This window comes from Vigna umbellata, chromosome 1 (genome assembly GCF_029865625.1).
Source record: "Vigna umbellata cultivar VRB3 chromosome 1, Vumbellata_1.0, whole genome shotgun sequence".
Classification (NCBI taxonomy): domain Eukaryota; kingdom Viridiplantae; phylum Streptophyta; class Magnoliopsida; order Fabales; family Fabaceae; genus Vigna; species Vigna umbellata.
Window position 1 is genome coordinate 17,276,244 of NC_142165.1, and position 16,036 is coordinate 17,292,279.

General features: G+C 32.4%; 2 protein-coding genes across 3 annotated transcripts; both read right to left on the reverse strand.

Moving 5' to 3' along the window:
• Positions 1–1,942: 1,942 nt before the first annotated feature.
• LOC124826096 (putative disease resistance protein At4g33300) lies at positions 1,943–5,573 on the reverse strand. Its single transcript, XM_047298853.2, has 5 exons — positions 4,774–5,573; positions 3,854–4,245; positions 3,260–3,615; positions 2,966–3,171; positions 1,943–2,870 (listed from the first exon to the last, which is right to left on the reverse strand). The coding sequence occupies exons 1-5, from the start codon at positions 5,447–5,449 to the stop codon at positions 2,044–2,046; spliced, it is 2,457 nt and encodes an 818-aa protein (XP_047154809.2). The 5' UTR covers positions 5,450–5,573; the 3' UTR covers positions 1,943–2,043.
• Positions 5,574–12,579: 7,006 nt separating this feature from the next.
• On the reverse strand, positions 12,580–15,730 carry LOC124820320 (protein OSB1, mitochondrial-like). Of its 2 annotated transcripts, none has more exons than XM_047291991.2 (4): positions 15,285–15,730; positions 15,028–15,166; positions 13,917–13,986; positions 12,580–13,322 (listed from the first exon to the last, which is right to left on the reverse strand). In XM_047291991.2, the coding sequence occupies exons 1-4, from the start codon at positions 15,596–15,598 to the stop codon at positions 13,063–13,065; spliced, it is 783 nt and encodes a 260-aa protein (XP_047147947.2). In that variant the 5' UTR covers positions 15,599–15,730; the 3' UTR covers positions 12,580–13,062. The 2 variants fall into 2 exon arrangements, with proteins under 2 accessions (XP_047147947.2, XP_047147945.2); XM_047291989.2 differs by having other exon boundaries at positions 13,911–13,986.
• Between the last annotated feature and the right edge of the window lie 306 nt (positions 15,731–16,036).

Below are 16,036 nucleotides of genomic sequence, written 5' to 3' on the forward strand. Positions count from 1 at the left end.
AATTTTTATTTTAGTAAACAGAGATAATAATTACTTCAATCATTACCAAATTTTAAAAAACTAATAAAATTGAAATTTTTACATTAAATATATTATTTTACATCCCAATTATTTTATTTGTAGGAGTTACTGCTCATCCAAAATCCGCAGCACTAAATTGATGTCAATGAATCTTAGTAATGTTATTAAAATGAGTAAAAGAAAATCTTTAAAAATGCATTAGCCTTTAAATAACAGACAATGATATGTAAGTAATTACGTAATATCATTTGCTTCTTCTATTTTTTTAATCTCTCTTTTTAATCAGACTATATTACTCATTAGAATATTCATGAGTCTTTGTCGATGTCGATTTCCTTAGTATATGATATATTATGTAATCTGTGTCTCTTTTTTATCTTGAGAAATAAATTTTTAGAAAAGGGATGTTAGCTCTGATTAAACTAAATTAAAGTAAGTCTTAAAATTCAAAAGATGATAATGTTTATTTCATTTTCAACAATGAGATTGGGACTCAAATGTGTAATTTTGACCTATTTGATGCACCCCATTGGTTGGTATTAGCAATCATTAATGACATTGATAGAGACTTTCAGTATCAAAATGTTTAGTCAAATCTGGAAACAGATTTAGGATAAAATGCATTAGTTTCTAATAATATAAAATTTTATCTTCAATTTTAAAACTTCAAATGTTTTTAAATTTAGAAATAAAAAAAAAAAGTGCTGTAGAAAAAGATGAGCGATTAAAGTCACATAGATAAATTACAATCGCACTTTGTGCATTTCCACGAAAGTTCTCACTTCAGATGCCCTTTTTTGTTTTTATCAATATAAATTTCAATTACTTTATATGATAATATAAATTCGTACCATTTTTCCGGCATCATAGATATTTTTTCGACAAGAGAAAATTCTTCTGTTTCTTTATACGTATGTACGGGAAACCAACTGATGACTACAAATTTATTTTCTAAATTGATTTTATGGTATTGAGCTGGATTTAAAATTTATTTTGATATCAGAATAATGGATTTGAATATATCTTAATTTTATTATAAATCAATTTTATAAAATTAAATTAAATTTAAAAGTCACTTATTAATTTAAGTATAAATAATATTGTTCGGTTTCAAAATAAGTTTAATATCAAAAACTAAACTTATACAAAATTAAAGAAACTAAAAATATATTTTATTTATTATTTAAAATATAACTATTTGTAAGAAATACTATGCTTGATTAGTTTTGGTTTCCAAAAGATATTTTTATATTTAAAAAATAAAAATAAAACATATTTGGATAGATTGAAAATTATCAATTTACAGTATTTTTAGTCCAATTACATTAAATTTTTGGGTTAAATATGTTTTTAGTCCCTAAACTATTGACCGTTTCTGGTTTTCGTCCCTCTTCCAAAGTAAGGTACAATTTAGTCCTCAATCTTTAAAAAACGTTCGTTTTAGTCGAAAAAACGAACGTTTTGAGGACTAAAACGACGACTAAAAACAAAATTTTGAAGACTAAAACGAACGTTTTTCTAAAAAGTACCTTACTTTGGAAGAGGGACGAAAACCAGAAACGGCCAATAGTTTAAGGACTAAAAACATATTTAACCCTAAATTTTTTTATATATCAAACATACTTTTGAGCAATTTATACCATTTGAAATATTACAGCTCAAAGGTGATCTCAATTGTTGTTTAACATGTCTAATAAAATTAATGTCGTTATATAAAAGTAATTATATCTATTATTTTTAAAATTTAGAAATCAAAATATATAAAATTTGAAATATAAACAAATTTTTTTTATTTCAAGTTTAGAAATTAAAAATATAATTTAAATTTTTATATATAATAACTAAAGTCACTTTTCTTGGTATAAGATAATGTTTATAAGTTTTTTCAATTTTCTTATTTTTATTTAATATGGAACTTAGATTTTTAATTGAAAGATAATTTCCATTTAAAATAGAAGTTATATACAAGTATTCACACCATATTGGAAAGTAAAAGATGACAAGAACATACACAGAAATGAGTCATTCTTTAAGCCAGTCCAAGTCAAAGTGCTGCTCTGATACTTGAATGTGTACATTAGGCTTGGCCTTCTCAACCTCTTTCCAAATCCCAGATAGCTCTTCGTCACAAATTACAAGTCGCAGAGACTGCAATGACAATGCAGACTTTGGTACATTTCTGATCATGGAACATTCCCTCATGTCAATCTTCTCCAAGCTCACCAGTCTACCAATTTCTTCAGGGAAGCATGTCAGGTTCACACATTGAGAAATATCAATATACTTCAATCTCATCATCTCACATATGCTATTAGGCAGTGTTTTCAGATCAGGACAAGCATATAAACGAAGAATCTCTAGAGATTTTAGTTTCCCCAGTTCAAGAGGTAATTGAGTCAGATTGTGGCAGTTGGTGAGACTCAAGTTTTGAAGTGATTTCATTCCACAGATGCTTGAGGGCAACTGGGTTAGATCATCACAATGATCAAGAGTGAGGTCAAAGAGATTTGGGAAGACTTTGGCTATATCTACCTCTTTTTCAACCAATCTGTTGTTAATCTTGCAGAGGACAATAAATAGTTTTCCCAAGTTTTCCAACACAGTGCCTGATAATTCTGGGGTGGAAACTTTTTCAAGCCAGAGGCTCCTCAAGTTGGGTAAGTTCTTGAAAACTGAAATGTTGTGAAGGCAAGCATATGTTGCACTGTAGTTTATTATTATCAGTGCTCTCAAATTTGGCATTGTGTTGATGAAGAGAGGTAAGAAGTACTCGGTGGATGTGAAATTAATGATCAAAACTTCTGTCTTTGGAAATTCCATATTACACCAGTTCACATCTTTCATTTCACCTGCAAAAAATGTGAAATTCATCACAAAAAAGAACAACAGAAGCAAGGAAAGAGAAGATAAGAAAGCCATTTTTCAGAGGGTAATTGGGATATACCTGTATGAATTGAAACAATCTGAGCCTCAAATGGCTTGTGCTTGTATCTCAACCACTCTTTAGGAATTGCATTTTCTCTTTTTGGCATTACTAATCGCCGGCGTTCATTAATGCTAGCACGGTTGCTCAGATTAATGGCTAGGTTTCTCAGTATATCATGTTGAGTAACTGATATCTCAAAGCAACTGCTATACATGCCTCCGGCACTGGTAGATTAAAACATCAAAAGGGTGTTAGAGTGAAACAGGTAAAACAAGAAAACCAAGTTTTAAGAGCATTTTTGATGTTGCATACCGAGGTTCTTTCATTAAGGTGAGAAGATTTTTGTTGGAGAGTTCAACAACAATGGCATAAGCTTCTGTTTCAGGAATATCATGGATTTCCACCCACATGTTGATGAGTACATCCAAAGGGATCTTTTTATCCTCAGGAAATGAACATAGGTCCAAAAAGCATTCCTTGACTTTTTCTGGAAGGTAATTGATACTGATTTCCATTCTTTCAATCAGATTGATTTCGTGGGATTCTCCAATGCTTTGACCTTGAGATAACCTGTTTTTAACACTTAACCAAAACATCTCAGGTTGATCTCGCAAAGAAGCTCCAATCACCTTAAGAGCCAAAGGAAGCCTTCCACACTCAGTGACAACCTATTTGCCATTAGACACAAGAATAAAAAAAATGAGTAAAGTCCATGCATAGCATTCTACTTGTTCAGTGCTTCATGTTAGAACCAGTTTTGGAACTCAAATAATTTCTGAACATAGAAATAAACATGTGTACATTCTCCTAAGATCTTTTAGATGGTATTTAACATGATTATGTATCTAATGGGATTCCAAACATGCCATGCAGTGGCAGAGTTTACAGTTACAAACCACACATTACCTGCTTCGCCAAATTCTCATTAGCACCTAAAGGGATTGATTTCTGTCCAAAAGCATGGTGACAGAACAAAGACAAGGCATCTTCTTCACTCAGCAATTCCACTTCATAATTCAACACCATTTGGAATTTAGTTCTGGACACCACAAGATACTTGCAACCAGGTATTCTGCACACAAGCTGCTCCATCACAGAGAATGTCCACAAATCATCCAAAACAATCAGAGTTCGAGCTGCTTCACTTTTGCACTCAAACTGTGGCACCCACTGTGGAACCACATAGTTCGAATCCAATCTCTCATTTCCCATAATGTACCCCCAAATCTTCGTTCTTAGTTGCTCCACGTTTGGAGACTGCGACACAGTCAGGAACAAAATCCTCTCCCTGAAATAACCTGCAAAAAAATTGTCAAACGCTTTCCTGAATAACCAAAATTAGTAAGCAAAAACCCATCACTTCACAAACTCAATTTCCTCGCACTAACTCCCATTTCGATTCTCAAACCAATCATATACACGGAACTTGTATGCAAGTTTTCTTTTTCATTAACTTTTCATCAGAACTAAAATTTCATCTTCTTAACACTATTTCCAGAGACCAAAGCTATCGATTAAAGAAAACAATCCCACTTAACGCAACATAGAATCACAGTAAGCAACAGATATAAATACATGACTCAAACTTGAAATAACTGGTTAAAGCCTAAACAATATGCAACATTTGATTCATGCGAAGAAAAACTCCACACCGACTAACCTATGCATGGAACAGTATCGTACAAGTTGAACCGCGATAAACAGTTTCCTGGTCATATATGTTATCTTTTTTATTGCACGAATTGCGAAGGAAAAAGTTTGATTTTGATCATAAATAACTTTGACGAGTTTAAATTAAGGAACTTTACTTCACGAGAGGAACTCACGTCTAACTTGGTCATCTTTGCAGACCTCTCTAGCGAGAGTGGTCTTCCCGGAGCCGCCAATCCCAGAAATCCCGACAACCCAGAGATCCTCCCTCCCGATAATCATCTCCCTTACCTTAATCTTCCCGAATTCCAACCCCACGGCGGAGCTTCCTTCAACAACATTCTCATCCACGCTCCTGACAGCCTCCTCAACCCAGCCGCCGCCGCCGACACCAATCTTAATGTTCCCGAAGTACTGCTCGAGGCGGCGGACGGAGTTGTCAACGCGGTCGAAGCGCTCCGCCATCTCGAAGCGCGTGTGGTGGACGTCGGCCATGATGTGGGCCTGCATGGGGCCGAGGAGGAACTTCGAAACGGTCTTCTCGAGCTTGTCCATCTTCTTGGCGAGGTGGAGGTTGCGGTAAACGTTCCAACGGCTGGAGGCCAGGACCTTGTGGGAGAGCTCCACGCCGGACCGGAGAATCTCCGAGAGACGGTGGAGCTGGGACTGGCGCAGGGCGGGGAGCTCGACGCCGGAGTACTTTATCTCCTCGATGGTGGGGAGGAGCTCGTGGATGTAGGTGATGAGTTGGTCGGCGCTGGCGCGACAGAGGAGCGACTTCCGGGAGATGCTGATGAGCATTTTGAGAAGCTCCGTTGCGATCTCGCCGGCGAAGAAGTCGTTGAGGGCCATGGTATGGTATGAGCCCCCGCACTCTGAGTGTCACACTCTTATGCTCTGTTTTCCTCTGTTTCCTGAAACATTCGTTACTCTTTCTCTTCTTTTCCGTTATTTCGCTCTTCTTTCGTAAACTAACTTCTTTCTATTAAGTCGCTGTCCAACACTTGTTTTTTTAAGCTCGTTTACTAAGATAAGTAAACTACAATAAACAGTTATTCTGTCCATGGTTAGACTCGGACGCTCTTCAAGTTAGGTTTAATACATTAAACACTTTATATCCAACCTTAGTTATAAAAAAAATTAAGAAAAATTTGGTGTCGTCTAAATCCAAATACTATTTAGATAAGTGAATTTTTTTTTCAAACCGTTTAAAAAATATTTACAAAAACATTATGATATTAAAGTTAACTCAACATTAAAAAATATTTACAAAAAGATCAATTTCTGTTCTAATTATGGTAAAAAATGAATAATTATATTTTACTCTTGAGTTAATAAGTTTTAAAACTCAATCCAATTTTATAGTTGATCTATTTAATTGGTAGCCAGCTGGACTTATACATGACTAGCCATGATCGATCTATCTCAATGACTTATACTTGAAATTGTGAGACATTTATCCAAACTAGTATATGATCAATAAAACAATTAGATATTTCCACTAAACTTGCAAATTTGCGTCCCGACCTAATAAATGACTAGACAGACTCATCTAAACTATATTTTTCCACAAAAAGTGTTACTGTGAGTTAGACTACTTTCACTATTTTGATCAAATCCTCAATAGCTCAAAAAATGGACATTAAAAAAATAATAAATTAAAGTAAATATAACATCTAACTCCAATTTGGTAAACTGCAAAACATTTCTTATACATTTAAAGTTATTTTTATAATATAATACTTTAATCTGAAATATTCATAATAAAAGAAATCTTAAATAACATAAATGCAAAATCAACAGAGGCTACAAAAAAGGTAACAAAAAAAAATATATTAACTAGATAACGAATCTAATCTACCCTAATCTAACCATGAACAAATTTGGTTTAAAAACATGAACTTTTTTTTATTAAAAGCACAAATATTTACCCAAAAGTAATTTTTGGTAAATTAATAAAAAGTATATAAATAAGAAATCAAGTAAAAACAGAAAAAATGGTAACCCAGCCTAATTTCTTTTTGGTTTAATACCTATTTTGGTCTCTCAGTTTGTCAGGTTTGTTCAAAGTTGTCCTACCTTTTTTTAGAGGTTCACAATTATCCCATATTTTGTAAAAAATGGTTCGAGTTGATCTTTTTGTTTACGGCGTTAAAAAACTAACGAAACTTAGCTAGCCTGTACAATCTTTCATTACGTGGCAACTGTGTGCCTAATTGATGTGACACCTAGTATTTCAAAATAACTAGGGTTTACTTCTTCACCCAAAAACCAAGGAGCAATGCCAACACCCCCGTACCGTTGCGGTGCAACCGAAGACGTCATCGATACTGTGTTTGGCGTTGCCGTCGGTGACACTCTCATTCTTCCTACTCTGTGTGCTCACTCTCTTATGTCAATTTCTATGTTCCAAGAAAGAAAAACAAACTGGAAAAAGCAAATTACTGCCCACATTTGGAAAGCTTTACGAAAAGGAAAAGTGGATTTGAACAATCAAAAGGGGAAAAAAATATGAATTGATTCAGATATGGAGGAATAGAGAGATACCCATTAAAGGAAAAACGAAGGACTATTATATACGATCCACACCATCTTATTCATCCACAATTCAATTACTATAAAATCTATTAGGGTTTGATTATTGATAACTATCAAGAACATATCTCAAAACCCTTAGTGAAGCATTGGTGGTTGTGGCAAAGATATGAGAAAGCCCTTACTCATGGCAAAGACCCTCGGACAGAAGCGAATCAACAATTTACAACTTCCACTTAATTTATTTCTTCTCAGATTAAAAGCCCAAAATAGGGGAAAAATGTGTAAACATCAATTATGTTGTCAAGTGAGTTTGAAAATGGCTTCCCCGCTGGCTCGGAGAGTGCGACAAAGATCACCATCGATGAAAGTTCCGATCAAACGATACCGGTCATCGATCACGAGGAGGCATCCACATGCTTTGCTCGTCAGTTCCATAAGTTGAGAGCATAGAGCAGAGCTTCCGGTGTGCCAAACTCCGATATTGGGTTGGGTAATCTTGTAACGTTGCCACGTCAATCAAGCCACACAGTTGCCACGTAATGAAAAATTGAACAGTCTGGCTAAGTTACGTTAGTTTTTTAAGGCCGTAAGCAAAAAGGATCAACTCGAACCGTTTTTTACAAAATATGAGATAATTGTGAACGTCTAAAAAAAGTTAGGACCAACTTTGAACAAACCTCACGAGGAACCAAAATAGGTATTAAATCTTTCTTTTTTTAAATTAGTATACTTATTTAATCTATATTACATCAAATTTACCTTTTTTTTATGAAATGGGAAAGGGAGGGATCAGGGATTTGAAAATTCAGTGATGATGCACTTTTCAATATTTTTTCTAACTTCACTGCTTCAGTTTTCAATGGAGATGACTGACTCACTTTAAGAAAATAAAAGCAGCTTAAATAACTTTACTTTTTCTTTCTTTTGATTATTTTGATTTTCATTTTTCTGAGCAGAAAAGGAGCTTTTTTTATATAAGTACTTTTGGATGAAGAGTGGACGCAATGCATCATTCTAGAAGATGGCTTAACTTTTTCCCAAAGAGAATAAATAAATACCCACTTTAATCTTAAAAAATATTGGTTCAATAGAAGAAACAAAGGATAATTTTTTAATAAAGAAAAAAAAAGCCGAAATAGATTTAATTAAATATTATGTTTATCTAATTAAAAACATCAAATAAACTTTAAAAAATTAGTTAAATTAATAAACTTAACAGAAAATTTGGTTAAAAAAATTAAATTCACATATTTTTAAAATTAAAATATTAAATTCAATCAAAATTTTAAAAATATACTAATTTTAATTTTTATTAAAAATTAAAAAATAAAAACATATATCTCGATTAGGGATAGTAACGGGTCGGGTTGGGCACGGACAGTGCTACCCGCAACCCGACCCGACAAAAAAAAATTCACCCGCTACCCGACCCGCTACCCGCTTAAAAAATATCCGCAGGTATTTTAAAACCCGCGAATACCCGCAAATATTTTAAAAAAATATATTTTAATAAATTATTAAAATAAAATTTAAATAGAATTACAAAAAATATATAAAATATAATATAAATTAAATTAAATATAAATATAAATTCAATTTTAATTAAATTTAATCTTCTAAAATATAAATTAATGTTAATTTTAATTAAATTTAATTTAATAAAATATAAATTAAATTTTTATTTTTAATTTTTGCGGGTAGCGGGTATCCGCGGGTACGGATAGTATAATATCCGCACTCGACCCGTTTATAAGCGGGTATTAAAATATCCGCTACCCGCGGGTTGCGGATATCCGCAGATATCGACTATCCGTCGCGGATTTTATTTGCGTGGATTTTTTTGCCATCCTTAATCTCGATTAAAAGTAAAGTTAATTTATAATACTGACTTTAAAATTTAATTATATGAGAATTAAATTAAGTTTAAAGTTTATTTCTTAACCTAATTAAATGTTATGTTTATTTAAAAAATATCTGTCGAAAAAATAAACTTTTAGTAGAAAAAAATATTATGAATGACTCATCTCATTCTATTTATATTTTTGCATAACAACCACATAAACATTGAGTTGAATTGAAACGAGCATGATTGTGACAAGTGAGAGTGCAAAAATAAATTTCTTGATAGTGCAAAAATGAGTGTATACTAAAAATTAGATAGAAAATGTAAAATGAAAAGATGATCACTAACTATTGGAAGACATAATTGTTGGAGGACAAGTCATAAATATATAAAAGACGAGTTGACTACTGCAATGACCAATATGCCCTTCACCAACCCTAAATCATGGAAAATGCCTAAACACTAAATTCCATGATAAACTTTTAACCTATTATTAGTGTTTCCATGATTTCTTAAAGATAAAATTCCAATGGCAGACCTAAATCTTTGTGTTGATATTTTCTATATTCTATATTTGTCTTTTACTTTATAGGTCCATGGAATTTATATGTCCAATTATCACATACCTAACTGCAAGATGAGAGTTTTATTTGTGTTTCCTTGGTGCACCTCTCTTTTTATGCACACCAAATACATATTTAATATTTAATTTAGTTTTGTAAAAAAATAAATATAAACAAAATTTATTTTTTAATGGAGACAAAAAAAATACATCAAAGCTTAGTCTTTAATGGTCATTAATAATTGGTTTTATGAGTTTCTTTATTTCTAGTGGGATATTTCTTATATTATTTCTTTATTTATTTGATATGATGTGTACTTTATTAGATATAGATTATTTAATTCGCTACTGAATCAAATTGGTATCTTTAATTAGGACCGTGTGAAGTGTTTTTTGTTTATTAGCACTTTGACGAGTGTACTAAATTATATCTCTCGGGTTAAGCTAATCTAAATATAAATATTACAGCATAGAATGTAACTCGCATCAAGTAATTAATTAGAAATTATATAATTTATTCGGATAAAGGGAACATATAAAATAATGTGTGGCAAATATTTGACAATTGCAACTAATCAAAACTTATTTCAATTTATTATAAATATGAATAATTTTTATTTATTATGTTAAATTTAACATATTTTTGGTTAAAAATTATTTAAATAATAATATACAAATAATTATTTAAGAAAATATATTATAATTTTTTCTTACAAGTTTCTTTTATAAATTTTCTTTTTATTTTTGTAATTCTTTTTATCATTAACAATTTCAATTTTATTTTATTATAATTTTTAGTATTTAAATTTAATTTATATCAAATTTTTACATAGAGACAAATTGATAATTATTTATTTTTATCAATTAAAATATATTTTTTCATCTACCACACTCATCACATCATTTAAAAACTTTTTTTTTTTTTAATTTCTTCATCTATCCTTTCAAACCCCTTAATTCATACTACACCACGTTCTCCATCTCCTCAAATCTATCTATTCATTCTTTCTCATATCCATTTTCTAATCCAAACACTACTGGGTTTAAAAACTTTTATTTATACTTTTGTTTACTTTTAACTTTTCTTCAAGCCCTTATTGTCTTTAGTTTTATTGGAAGATCAAGTTTAAAGCCATTTCTAGATCGTAAAATGAACTTATTTTCAGTAAACGTAAAACTTCTAACATGTTTTTATAAGATAAATTAATGCTTAACAGTCATATATTTTATTAAGATGTTTCCTTTCAAAATTATGAAAGATAAACCTAATGCTAACATAATTAAGGTGTACTTACACAAATTAAAAACATGTATTTATGACGTAATTTTTATTTTTATTTTAATAAAGTAGTAAAGCAAATTTTCTGCCCTAACATAGGTGATCGGAGTGGAGCTTTTTTTTTTTTTAATTTCATTTTATATTTTAGTAACAATTCCACTTCATCATAACATACCTAACATAGGTGATCGGAGTGGAACCTTTTTTTTTAATTTCATTTTATATTTTAGTAACAATTCCATTTCATCATAACATACCTAAATAGCAGGTTGAGAATGTTAATTTACCTCATCATGTTCTATTTTACTTATTCCACAATTATATCCAAAACATGACTTTCTTCCTTAGGTTATGTAGCTGTCAAAACTAAGTTGCAGCATTTTTTTGAGTGCCACATATGAAAGTGGAAATCCCCCTAACATTGATCGATATAGTTGGCTCAACATCACATTGAAATTAGGATATTTCAAATAAAAATCCGAACTTTGAACCAAAATGCATTCATTTCATGACACCCATTTGGATTTCCATAGTAGTATTTCAAGTAATCAACATCAGAAAAGTAAACGCCATGTTATGTTTTCCACTACCCCAAAGCAGCATTAACTTGTCAAATTTTCCCATGGGGCAAGTCGTGATTGCATTAAACATGCCCTTGAAAGACCCTTAGGTGTATAAACTTGGGTCGTGCATAGAACATAATACATGAGAAAAAGTGGTATATAACGACTTTGTCTTGGGGGAGGTAGGTTTGCATTTGGTTCCCAATTGAAGCAACATCATCCAGTACAATACTAAAGTCAATTAAGGATTGAACATGACCACGTCCAAAAGTTCATAATGTTAAAACTTAAAGGTTACAATTGCACTCAACATTCAGAAAACTTGTAAAGAAAAACACTTTTCAGTTTTCACACCCTGTTATGGAATCGCCTTAATGAAGCTTTTCAAAATTTCCATAACAAGCAATTAAGACAGAAGTAGAACAACCACCAAAAAGACAAATATGCTAACTATATGTGACCAACTGATGACCACCCACCAAGACACACTTTCACCTCTAAAGTCTTCAATTCAGAAAGCAAAGAAAAATAAAGTGAATATAAAGAACGGTTGCAATTACTTCCCAGTGCAAAGCAATCGCAAAGGAACCTAATAATAGGATTTCAGGATAAATAAATCTCTAATTTATATAAAAACTCTGATGAAGTTTTATTCTACTTTAAACGGATTCATCCATTTTGTGTCACTTTAAAACAATTCTCACAAATTTTAATCAACAGCTTACACTTATATTTTATTTGCAATTCAATTCCCTCTAAAATTTAGCATAATGATATATATTAAAAAAATTGTTCTTTTTATTCTTAACACTCAAGTCAAGAGTTTAAAAATTTATAAATAATCTAGTTCTTAAATGTTTAAGACCTCTTTGTATCATATCAACATGCTTATATAAATTTTTCTTATGAAACTTGAAGTCTTAAATTTAGAGGAGTTCAACAGTACGTGAAGCTTCCACCATCTGAGAATTGACAAACATCATCTTAAGTTCTCAACCTATTTAACAAGGAGTTCCGAAGATTTCAAACCTCGTAACCTTATCATTGATGCATGTGTACACACAAATGTGGTATACTACGGGTTTACCTAATCATATCTAATAATAAATTATCATGATTTATTTTTTATAGAAATAATGTGGAACAGGTAAAAGAAAGAATGAACAAAAATTTAACAAGAAATAATTCACAGAGAGATGAAAAAACAAAAATTGTTATAGCAGTATTATATTAGTGTTTATAAAATCCTAACCCAAAACATAAAGGTCCAAATCATAGGGATCGAGCCTCGCACGCCCGACCAGGATCAGTAGTGGGCTCTTGTCTCGGGCCCGATAACTCAACTAAAACCAAATACTAAAGAAATATTTTAAAATATTTCTTCACCAAATTGGTCAAACCACAACCTTTTCAGGTTAGACCACGAATTCGAGTCATTAACTTTACCTCTTTCATTCTTTCAGGCTTCTGAGTAATTATCAACAGGGCCAAGCTTTCTCACAGCTGAGATGGTTTGCCCGTAGAATATGGTCACTAACATTATCATAGTGATTTCCATTCTCTTAATAAATGGTGCCACTATCACTTTGCTGTACATTTCGTTCCATATGCTAAGAGTATGTACAAAGCTATAGTGTATAATTTCCATTACCGACACACATCGTCTTTTAGCCATATAGACTAATCATCGTAAACCCAGTTTGAGACACGAGAATGATGACGACCTCCTGCCATTTCTGAGTCTAGCAATTGGAGTTGTCTTCTAACCCATGGAGGATCATATGGACTTAACCACAGAACTTCACCAGTATCCTTGTGCTTAAAATCAGGCTGTTTTGAATTTAACTTGCGCTTTCTTTGATCCCACCACTCATTTGGATTGGAAAAAAACACTTGCCAGAGGTGAAGCCGATTTTGATTATTTTGCATGCCAACGTTTGCTATATTTTTGTTTATGATAAGAAGAATAAGACCAGGAAAATGCATTAAAAATTAAAAATAAATCAGTTTAAGACCAATGAAGCAACCACAAAAATTGTACAACCAACTCAATCAAGAACCACCGAGAAGCCTGTTCAAGCAAAAATTTAAAAAGGGGTGTAAAAACGATAACAGAATATTAGTTTATCCCAAAATATAGCCCACCAGATTTCTCTGTCTTGAAGTGCACAACAACGCCTGTCTAGTAATAATACTTCCCAGAAAAAAAGTGATTACTTAATATGCATAAAAATGCATAAGATTTCCCACAGATTCCTTTTCCTCTGTACTCACTAGATTAACAAAATTAATACCAGCATCCAAATCTGCGTTTTTTTGGCTAAAGTAAAAATTGTTCTATCAATAGAAAATAAATATTGCCAATGCTAGAAACTTTATTTGTAAATAAGAATTTGTCTTGATTCTTTGATATCAATTACTGACCTAGTTGGGAAATATGTTTTGATACTTCCAAACAAGATGAAAAAATCAAAGAAAAACAACAGTTTTTGGCATTTGTATGAACTTAAGCAATCAACAAAACATACCTTTACCTGATTCCAACTTCTCGTGGCCTTGATAACCAGACCTTTGAGTAACAAACTTGAACTCCTTCACATATAGCTGTAGAATTAAATGCAAAATTTACACACATAAGAGGGAAACATATCAAATTATGTTATGCAAGTTAAGAAAAAAAAAAGTGTAATGATAAGTGAGCAATTTGAGCATACGAACACCACTAATACATTTTCAAGGATAGGAATTTAGAAACATGAACATTAAATCTTAAGAGCAATTCTCAAGACGTTGAAGTAATAGGAAAAGGAGGAGTTCTTTGCACGTAATATCCATATAACCGATATTGACAGGGGATAGAAAATCTATTGAGTGAAAGGGTATTAGCCACCTAATAGCATCTTAAGGTTTGCTTAAATTACAAGAGAAGATTGCTTTCTTTTTTCGTTTTTTTCACTTTCAAAATGTCTCTTCAAAAGACATTAAGTACAGCCTATTCCTAACACAAAATAAACTAATCCACCCGCACACTAAATGAGATATTTATCGCAGAGACTTACTAAATGATCATAGCAGCTAAACTGTGAGTACAATCCAAATAAAGCAATACTCATCATCTGGTTTCACACAGGCACGCAAAGAAAACTTCGTACCATAAAGTTCAAACCAGATTCATGCGAATATGTAAAATGAGTGAAGTTATGATGAAATAGTCCCTCAAACAGAAAATCCAGGGATAAACTTGCACGATGGACTACTATTGGTTCCAACAAACAGAAAATGACCAAGTAACAACATTTCAAAATTTTAATCATCACTCCAGTGCATTGTTTTCCTATAGTATTTCGCAAAGATTTTTACTCTATCCATCAAATTAAAATTATTCCTAGATACAACTTTTAAAGGAAATTACATCAACACCCTGAAATTTCATCAAATTGCCTCCTATACACCTCCTGCTTGTATTCCTACACTAACCCCTCTATTTGATTGAAATAGACTTCACTGATCATCCAAGAAATACATTGATTACTATAAACGTTAAACGACAACATCAAATCGGGTATCAATTTAGTTTGCTCTAACATCTAAAGTAAGTATCCCTAAGTTATCAGACATCTGTGAATGAATAATTGTATAAATAACCTTATACTTCAACCGAGGGATTCCACCAGCATCAGGTTTAGTGTAAGACCCCAAAGAACCTGAAGCATAAATAAAATCATCTGGTTTTAAGTGTTCCAAAGCAAGTTCTGCCACACTGTTCCACATCATCAGAAGCACCCTGGTAAACAAAAGGCACAGCACAATGTAGTTTCTGTCACAATCTTCCGACCAAAGCAATAAACACTGCAAATTTCATTGAATTGTAATCATTTTAATTTCAGAAAAATAGAACGCACCTTATAAAGGAGCTATTTGCTTGGTTGGATATTCGAACCTTGAGCACAGTGTGAATTCCGAAGTTACCGGTTTTTGAGTTAACACGCGCCGGCTCGCGCGTGACAGAGCCGATGAAGCTGGCGGTGTTCTCCAGGCGCGGGCTCCACCGAATAGTGGCGGGGCGCTGGAATTGGAGCGCGTGACGATAAACGGCGCTGCATCCTGCAACGGAGTCGTCGAAGGAATGGCGATTGTGAGTGGAGAAGGGAAAATATCGTGAAAATATCGATGGAATTGAATAAGGTTTCGTGAATATGAACGGATTTGGTTTCATAGGCTCCGATGAAGCGTGCCAATTCCGGCGACCAGGTTTCCCGCCGGTAATAAATTTCGCCGGCGAATTTTGCGTTGCGGTTTTTTGGAGGGTAGGACACGGTTTTTACACATTTCCTTACCCTTTGGGTTTTTTGGGGGTTGGGTGGCTGAACTTGTTGGGAGGCTTTTACATTTTGCACCTCTCAAAATTTCTCCATGCACCTCCATGAGTTTTGAAATCCTAGCTTTGCCCCTGTAGTGTCAACAAAATCTGTTGAAATTGTTTAGTATGCTTCAATATTTGAAAATGTTAGAAAAGATGGTCTTTAGGTGTGTATGACTGGTTAGGAATCCATCCCCCAAATTCTAAAATTTAACAAAATAAACTATATTTTTTTAATAATTTCAACCTTTTAAATAATCATAAAATAAATTTTTTAAACAAAAATATAAGACT

Coding starts and splice junctions, on each gene's coding strand:
- LOC124826096 (XM_047298853.2), bottom strand. CDS start 5,449: ATGGCCCTCAACGACTTCTTCGCCGGCGAGATCGCAACGGAGCTTCTC. Junction 4,246..4,773: donor CAAAGATGACCAAGTTAGAC/GTGAGTTCCTCT, acceptor ATTTTTTTGCAG/GTTATTTCAGGGAGAGGATT. Junction 3,172..3,259: donor ACCTTAATGAAAGAACCTCG/GTATGCAACATC, acceptor TTAATCTACCAG/TGCCGGAGGCATGTATAGCA.
- LOC124820320 (XM_047291989.2), bottom strand. CDS start 15,598: ATGAAACCAAATCCGTTCATATTCACGAAACCTTATTCAATTCCATCG. Junction 15,167..15,284: donor GCAAATAGCTCCTTTATAAG/GTGCGTTCTATT, acceptor TTTGTTTACCAG/GGTGCTTCTGATGATGTGGA. Junction 13,323..13,910: donor GAAGTTGGAATCAGGTAAAG/GTATGTTTTGTT, acceptor ACAAAAATATAG/CAAACGTTGGCATGCAAAAT.